Here is a 9,841-nt window from a genome sequence, read left to right on the forward strand (position 1 = left end):
GTTGAATGTTGTGAATAATACCAGGAGATCCTGAAAGTCGGAGGGGAATCGATTCTTTAAAGTGTGTACCTTATTGAAGTAACGAATGATTTTCATGTGAATTTTTAATGATTTTATTTTCATTCATTTTTTAGTAATTTTGATAAAACGTTGTGAGCCCGACAAGGATTCTCAACGCTCATTTGTTGCCGGAGATTATATTTCGAATAACTGATAAATACTTGACCTCGAATTGATATAATACATTTTAGTACTGCACGTAACTTCCGTTATGACTTTTTTTCATTAACTTTTTTCTTGAAAATAATTATCATAAATTTCAATTAAAGTTTCCGATTTGTTGGATAAATATTCCAAATTATCAATAAAAACTTGGCCTCCAATTGATATCATACATTTTTATACTGCATGTAACTTGGATAGTACATTTTTCCATTTGTCCAATATTTATGAATTTTTTGAAAATTTTTTATTTTTCTTTACAGAATTTTTTTCGATTATTTTTTATTTTTGTTGAATTTTTTTGAACTTTTCAATTTTTCGTTTATTATTTCTATAGAATTTTTTTCCTGGTTCTGAGTCTTTTTTCTATGTCATCCAGAAACAAGAGACCATCAATGTACTTGTCCCAACCTTTTTTTCCCTAGGGGAAGTTTACGGTTTGATATCACGCCTTTTTTCTCAAAAGTTCCTCATTTATGTTATGACGGTTATAGGATTTTAGTATAAATTTCTATGAATTATTTGCTTAGTATATTTTTATAGATTCCATTCTCATACGAACAATTTTTATGGGATAATCTTTTTCATGAAATTATCAGCAAATAAGGGACCATAAATGTACTTTTCCCAATCTTATTTTCCCTCGGTATGATGTTTGGCTTATAAAGTTGGTTTCCACCATAAAAGACCAATTTTTCGTAAAAATTGTAGTGAAGATATTTCGTCACAAGACTGCCCTTGAACTTTGGCGATTTTTTTCCTTATACTCTAATATGTTATGCCTATTAGGAACTCAACAGCATAGAGGAATCCGGGATGATAGGCCCGAGAAATGAATTTCGGTTTATAATGTTGGTTTCCACGTAAAAGACCAATTTTTCTTCAAAATTGTACTGAAAATATTTCGGCACTGGTTTGGTCTTGGACTTTGGTGATTTTTCTCCTTGTCTTCTAATATGTTTTGTCTATTGGGAACCCAAGAGCATGAAGAAATGCGTGTTGTGGGCCGTAATATGATTTTCGGCTTATAACGTTGGTTTCCACGAAATAAGATCTATTTTTCGTCAAAATTGTACTGGAAATATTTCGTCACCGGTCTGTCCTTGGCCTTTGCCGATTTTTTCCAAGTCTTCATACCAAGAAACAACTGACGTAAAGATTTCCTTAATAGAACAGACTTTATTTATAACTTTTCTTCAAAATTCAAATGAAAGATAGATCACATTCAAAACACGAAAAATCCAACAGATTTGCCCACTTTGAATGTCGCTTTTGCATTCTGAATCTAGAGATTTCATTTCATCCAAAACGTGCCCCCAATGAAATATATTTCCAAAGTTTGCAAGTGGCCGCTGAGATCCAATTATCCACAGTTTGATAGTTGCTGAAAAAAAGTACCTGAAAACTTCTAACATTTATTATGCCAGAACTCAAAGCAGCAAAAAAAACTAAGCGAACTTAATTCAACAGAGCAACAGAATTCAAAGACGTTTAAGGTACCTGCATTGGTTTTGGAGGAAAACCATTTCAGGACAATTCAGAAATGAATTTAGAAATTCGAAAACTCACAATGGAGTAGAAAAAGGAAAATTGAAGTATTTAGAAAAGCGGAAGACTTTTGTGATAAATTTTCTAGATTACATGATACGGTTGGAGTAAATGATTTGAATGATTGGCACACATGCTGCAACACAGAAATATCAAAGTTTGGAAGTATTCGCTGTGTATCAGTCATACAAACTTCAATACTATTTGAAAAGGAACACTTAAAACCTTGCCGAACCAAGTTCCATTACATATTACCATAATCAAAGATAAGGGGTGATCCGTCGCATATATATTTATCCACAGAAATTTCAGAGTCAATGTATCTGCGCGATGAGCTTCGAAGACAGCAATTTCAAATCTATCCATAAATGAGCAACTGAAGACTTTTATAATCAATTTTTTACTTCATATATATGTTACAGTTAGAGTCAAAATGTAAAATGAATGGCACAGTATTTAAATTGTATAGTTTGCAGATTTTTGCAGTATGTCAATGATCCGAATTTACAGCATTATAATGAAAAGTTGTCAAAAGTCATGATGTTACATTAAAATGACATAGCGCACATTGCATTCAGCAATTCTGTAAGTTTCTGGGGATGTTGGTTGGCATTATATTTGATCGCATCCAAAACTGAGCAACAGTAGACTTATTCGAATGAATTTTTTTTATAATAATTCCATATTTGTAGTTTGCAAAGTGGAAATACTCAACATACATGTCATTCCATAAGTTTTGTTATCAAAATTTGTGTTTGCATACAGCATTCCCAAGATACGACTTTTCATATCATCAGCAAAATAAGCATCCAAAGACTTTTTGGAAGAAGTTTCAAAATTTATTACTCGACAGACCAGGTGGAAAAAGTATAACAACACTTATATCAACACCAGAAACTGTTTTAAGAATCTGATATATAAAATGTGCGATTGATGATCATAGTCGGAAACCACTTGAATCATGTTACCACAATCAGCATGAAGAAATAGTAGAAAAGTATAGGACACATATTAGGCAACCATTTAATACTATGTATCGATCCGCTGCAAACCGATGGAGTCAAAACAAGGATCGGAAAGAGCAGAGCCAAACTCAATAGGAAGCAAAATGTGGGAATATTCAAAAATACCGATGACACAAGAAATAAATTAGAAAACATTTATTCGATTGGAGTTTCTTACATTATATATATACTAACAGTTCTGTGTGTTCTTGTTTTATTAATTATCAACCATAATATTTCAGATCGCAAAAAGAAAATTTGACGTTATAGGTTGACGAACATTTTTTCTTACAACTTCCAGACCTATTTTGATAAACTGATTTGCCTTATTTATATTATTCACTAACTATGCGAACGTTTGCTACATTTGTCCCACACTTCGTAACGTCAAACCCCGGCCGGTTCGTTACCACACAGCTATCAAAGGGAACTCGTATATATGACCTACATTATTACACATGATATGTAATCACGCAACTGATGATATATTTACACTGGATAATATTCCGCGAACTCTGGTTTAATTGAAAGATTATCTCAGTTGACACTTATTTCCAATCGAACGAAATAATGAAATCTTGAAAAGTTTCGTTGACATATATATGAATCGCGCATTTTTTTATATGTTTTATTTGCACACACAGATCACAGTCTACATTTACGCGGCCGCTTTTATACCGGTTTAGTATACCACAAGTTTTAACAAAATATACATTAACCAATTTTCACTAACCATTTTCATTTATTAATTAGAGTCCGCACACAACAGCACATTGGGGATCATAACCTCACCTGTCAAAATGACGTTCAGTATGAAAACAAGTCTCGGGTGGTTTCGGATGTGCGTATCGATGTATTGATATCTTATAACCTATATTCACAAATGATATAAATGATAAACTTATTTTCAGTCAAACGAATTAATGAAATCTTAAAAAGTTTCGTCGACATGCACCGCGTATTTTTTTATTTTATTCTTTTTCACACACCAGACTACATTTACGCGACTGCTTTTATACCGGTTTAGTTTAGCATTCCACAGGTTTTAGTACTATGCACTTGGTTAGATGACGAAAGTTTTTTTTATATATTCCACACGCATTCCATAATGACAAAACTCCGTTTGTTTATACGATGATCGAAAACTGACACATGGTTTATATATATATATAATATTTACGGAGTCTGAGCGCGGTCGGGGTAAGACTCAAAAGTTAGAAGGCCTAAAATGGCGAACAGGCATTCTGTATAACGCATATATAGATATACAGAATGCCTGTTCGCTATTTTAGGCCTTCTAACACTTGAGCCTCACCCGCGGTCGGCCTAGCAGCTGGAGGAGCCGACATCGTTGAGCCAATCAGAATGCGTAGAGGCAACAACTCTACTACCACTAACTACGTCAAAACGCGTATACGTATACGTCGAACTCGTGATGTGTCAGTAACTTTTGCATAATCTTGAGCCCGTGCAAAGTTTTTTCTCAGCAATTACGCCACCGATCGTGTTGATTTTGGGCGCAATCGAAAGAGAATTTCTTAATTAGCTGAAAGTTCAATTTTCAAAGCCTCAGATGACTCATAACTTCGGTAATTCAAAAAAATCACTTGCCAATTTTACCCCCACCACGGCGAATCGTTTTATTCAGAGAAAGTATACTCGGCAAGAGCCTCGGGCCAGCAGACGACAGGGCTGTCAATGTACTTGTCCCGAGACTCTACCGAGTCTCTTGATATATCGAACGGACGTTCGATCACCGATCATCGCATCCAAGGCAGACCGATCTACGTCAAGATTCAACCCAAAATACGACTGGAACCAGAGCGGAAGAAATTCAACACGACAACGAATCTGAACATCATGCTAGCGATCATCTTACTGTAAGTGACGGAACATTATTAAATAACATTGTAATCCGCCAAAGCCAGTTCGTATATAAAAATTTATATGTCAGACGACGAGTACGCTGACCGTCTCAAATTACCGGGCGTAAGCACTATTTCGCGTTCGCTCAATTCATTTTTCGACGATAAACTCGACTACAATCGCGAAAGAAAAAACGAAATCACCTCGCAAAGTAGAAGGCGACGAAGTAGCGCCCAATCTTTAAATCGATCTCCGACATCGGAAGACGATTATTTAGACGCGGAAAATACGCCGGAAAATTCGGTAGTAGAAACAACAAATCCTTTAGTATCAACAATGGTTGAAACAGTAAATTTAGACACAACGGGAGATAATCAGAATTCCGGAAATCCCGGAAATAGTCGAAATAAAAATCCTGGAAATAATGGCGAAAATAATAGAGGAAATAATTCTCAAAATTCCTCTCCAAATCACTCGCGAACTAACAGACTTCGAGGCTCAATGTCTCTTAAAGAAGCGCGTAGCTTAATTCCTCGATTCGACGGTTCAAAACCGGAAGAAGCGCGAGAACTTGTAGATTCTTTTGCTCATGTCAATAAACATATTTTAGAAGAGGACCAAGAGATTCTCCTAGAATCAGTGTTAACTACTAAATTAACTGGTAAAGCTCGAGCAGAAGTACGATATAAAAATATTCCAGATTTTGAAACGTTTAAATCCGTTATGTTAGAAATATTCTGCGGTACGAGAACCGTAGGAGCCCTTCAAACAGAGCTGTATTCTTGCCGACAAAGATTTAACGAATCAGTAAAAGAATTCGGAAGAAGAGTAGAAGACACAATGATGGAATTAATTGATGCAAGTATAAAAAAGCACTCGACAATGATCGAACAAATGGCGGTAGAAAAACACATACGCGAAGTAGCCCTTTCGAGTTTCACTCAAGGTCTCAAACGCGAATATCAAACAATTATTAAAGCTAGGGCATATCCAACGCTCAACGAAGCTATCACAGCCGCGATCGACGAAGAAAAGATACAACAGGGAACTCGAAGAGAACCTGGAAATAATACGATCATTTGCAATAGGTGTAACAAAAAAGGTCATCTCGCACGCGACTGTAGAAGCTCAGGAAATAGAAATGAGAATCATGGTAACGGAAATAACAGTTTACCGACACCGAGTCGAAGCATAAATTCTTTATTTTGTAATTATTGCAAAAAACCAGGTCACGTATATGACGATTGTTGGAATAGAAAAAATAGAAATGGTAACCAAGGAAATAATAGTAATAATGGAAATCAAGAAAATCGTGGAAATCAAGGCAACAGAAGCAGAAATAGAGGTTATCAAGATAATAGACAACAGAATAACGGTCAAAATAACAGTCAAGAAAACAATCAAGGTAATAACCAAAATTCGAATCAATCGAACAACGGGAATGCGGAAGAAAAGAAAACAATAGGGTCGCTGAACCTCAGTCTCCTCGCGCGAACGGCTGAGCGAAAAAATGCGCACGTTAGCTGTGTGGAGGCTAAGCGAGCTACCGGCTCGAATGCACATGTCGTGAAACCCAAAACAAAATTCGTAATTAATTCGATCGGTTCCTGGGGAATGGCTAGCGACTTTTATATCACATCACCGCACGCAATAGATTCAGCTCTCCTCTTGAAAGTTGACACGGGAGCTCAATGTTGCATAATAAAAAGAAATGCTCTAAGAAAAAATACAGAAATAATCAATGAAACAGTCGAATTGACAGGCGTCGGAGGAAAACCCTTCAATGCCCTATGTAAAGTAATCCTCGAAATCGAAACACCCGCCGTCAAAATTCTTCATGAATTTTTCGTCGTCGATAACGACGTTCCAATCAAAACAGACGGAATATTGGGACTCGATTTTATTAAAAAACACAAGGTCGACATTCTAGGTGGCCGCATAATCAAAATGTATGGTCACGTCGAGCCTTTGGTGAACGGTTCGGAGAAACTACAATCCCGTTCCGAGAGCATCCACTACGTAAAAGCAAAAAATTTAGCGGTAGGATGTTTATCAGCCCGCAAAATTAAAAAAGGAGTAAAAATAGAGCAAGGAATAGTTCCGGAAAAAAGAATGACTTCTCCAATCATGTTTTTAAATATGTTAGATCAGGAAATCTCAAGAGAAAGGCCGACAATCGAAATCGAAAAAATAGAGAGCGATCACAAACAAAAACAATTAGAAATAATTGAAATTAAAAACTCTCTAGGCAAGGAAGAATACACTTACAGAATTGAATATAATGAAGGAAAAAGGAATACAAATGCTGACGCGCTGAGTCGCATATACGCGATCACGCTCGATCAGAATGAAACCACTGATCAGCTGGAAAAAAGGGGGAAAGAAAGAACGCGTAAAGTCATGAACGACGCGTTTTCATCTTCTTCAACAACTACAGCCTCCTCGGAGAATCGGTCCATCCCCAATTATAATGGCCGACTTGATAATCAACCGAGTGCGGCTGAAAATAAAAATGAGATGCCCATAGAGGACAGCGACGAAGGCGATAACGAGAGTGAAACCGAACACCTCGACTCTGACGCGACGAACCTGTCAGAGAGAAACAGAAAAATAATACTACGAGAGTACCACGACACGGCCCACGGAGGACACCCTGGAGTAAAAAGAATGACTCAACGAATTCAAGAAAAGTATCGTTGGTCAGGAATGAAAAAGGAAATAAAGGAATATGTAGAAAAATGCGACAAATGCCAGAAAATCAAAGTCATGAAATCAAAGCGATCACCGATGGCAATCACCGACACTCCGGAAAGAGCATTTAACAAGTGCGCGGTTGATGTAGCAAGACCGTACCCAGAAACAGACCTAAGAAATAAATACTTTTTGGCAGCTCAATGTATAAAAAAAAAAAAAAAAACTAACAAAAAAAAACGATAGAATTACAAATATATAAAATTGAAATATGAAGAAAGAAATCGAATATACGAAAAATACGAAAATAAATACAAAAATAATAAACAGAACGCAACGAATAATACGGAACGTGTATAATAACATGAAATAAATAAATAAATTATAATCCGAACGAAAAAATTAATAATAATAATGATAATTTAAAAATATTGAAAGTCAACAAAGTCTATCCACTAACAACAAAAATTAATGAAAAACAATTCCAATTTATAGTAACCACTTCCAAAATAATAATTGTGGATAATTACAAAAGAACGTATTTAATAATGACTGAAGAAGATTTAAACAATGCGAAAAAAGTTCACAACATCTATTATTACAAACCTAAGCAATCACTGCAAACAATAAGCGATAATACATCATGCAAAATAGCGATTTATTTAGGAAATAATCCCGAAAAATTGTCACGTAATCAATGAATTGTAAAAATCGGAAAAAACATTAATAATCGCACTAGAAAAGAAGGTAGATGGCTATTCGTAGCCCCAAAACCCGAAAATATTAGAATCGATTGTAAAAATAAGTCTACGACACACGAAATAATCCACAATACAGGATTACTGGCTTTGGACGGAAAATGTTCCGCCACATCAATTAATTTTCAATTGTTTTCTTTAAATGAACTGCGACAAAATGAATTTATAACATATGTACCATTATATAACTTAACGAACGCAATCGGAATGGTAAACGCTAATCACCCTATTTTCAATTACAGCGTACCATCAAAAGTATTTATCAATCCACTAGAAACGAACGCATTAGGAGAAAGAATCGAAATCCTTAAGAAAAAACTAGATGAAGAACCAAATATTTGGGCACATCCCTATCACATAATCAGAAATTATTCTATAAGTGCCATTAGCATGACTATGATCATTATAATAATCATCATATTAACAATTTTCAAAGCTAAACATTGTCAACGAATTCGATTAATACATCAAACTAATGATATTGAACTAGCCCCGACTTTCGTGGCAAGACCAAAAATCATAGAAGAACTTGCATCTACATCTACTGATGAAAAAATTTACATAACTAAGGCACGCCCAAAAAACAAAAATAATGCCACACAAAACGCTTCATTATAACCTAAACATAATCCTATTAAAAGTGGAAAAGGAATTAAAAAAGGAAAAACATATTCAAGTTTCACACAAATTTAATTATTTTAATTCGTGCGAAAAATAGCCGAAATAAATTTCGTCTCCCAAAGGGGGGAGGGATGTTGTGCCCGTACATCGCACTCATTAAAACAAACTAAGCACTCTCAGCGCAAACGCAACAATGATGAAATATCGATGCTCCCGAACGAGCGCATCGACCCTCGATGTCAACATCGAAACTTCCAGAAGGAAATGTAGGTTATATTCGCACGAGAAGGGGAAAACCCCCAAATCTATAAAATTATCGACTAACCCAAAATTCGACAGTCTTTGACGAGAATTGTAACGATCGGTCTCGAGGCAATAAAACCTCGAATTTGTAACTTCTTAAATAAACTTATTGTTAACTTGTTGTAAAAGTATCGAGTTGGAGTTCAGCTCTTTTGGCCTAAATCCCTTAAATACTCGTCCTTGATAACTCGTCCCTTCGCGACGGTCTTCGCAGACACAACACCATCATGAACGTGAAAATTGGAGATCACCGATACACTTTTGTGTGAATCGATACAATTTAACAACATTCACTGACATTTCGAAAAGAGCAGCTTTCCGACGTGCGATTCGAGATCATAACTTACAATCGACTGATGTCGTTTCCGAACGTTCATAAACGTGAAAATTGGAGATCACCGATACACTTTTGTGTGAATCGATACAATTTAACATTATTCACTGACATTTCGAAAAGAGCAGCTTTCCGACGTGCGATTCGAGATCATAACTTACAATCGAGTTATGGCGTTTCCGAACGTGCATAAACATGAAAATTGGTGATCACCGATTCACTTTTGTGTGAATCGATAGAAATTATCAAGATTCACTGACATTTCGTTCTGAATCGCTTTCCAATGTGCGAATCGAGATCATAACTTACAATCGAGTGATGTCGTTTCCGAACCATCATAAACGTGAAAATTGGAGATCACCGATACACTTTTGTGTGAATCGATACAATTTAACAACATTCACTGACATTTCGAAAAGAGCAGCTTTCCGACGTGCGATTCGAGATCATAACTTACAATCGAGTTATGTCGTATCCGAACGTGCATAAACATG

General features: G+C 35.8%; 1 protein-coding gene across 1 annotated transcript; it reads left to right on the forward strand.

Annotated features, from left to right (window-relative positions):
• The first annotated feature begins 5,363 nt into the window (after positions 1-5,363).
• LOC122408525 (GATA zinc finger domain-containing protein 14-like) lies at positions 5,364-7,462 on the forward strand. The gene is made up of 5 exons (XM_043415318.1): positions 5,364-5,502; positions 5,620-5,847; positions 5,965-6,045; positions 6,889-7,231; positions 7,345-7,462. The coding sequence occupies exons 1-5, from the start codon at positions 5,364-5,366 to the stop codon at positions 7,460-7,462; spliced, it is 909 nt and encodes a 302-aa protein (XP_043271253.1).
• The last annotated feature ends 2,379 nt before the right edge of the window (positions 7,463-9,841 follow it).

Source organism: Venturia canescens, chromosome 3 (genome assembly GCF_019457755.1).
Source record: "Venturia canescens isolate UGA chromosome 3, ASM1945775v1, whole genome shotgun sequence".
In the NCBI taxonomy this organism is placed as follows: domain Eukaryota; kingdom Metazoa; phylum Arthropoda; class Insecta; order Hymenoptera; family Ichneumonidae; genus Venturia; species Venturia canescens.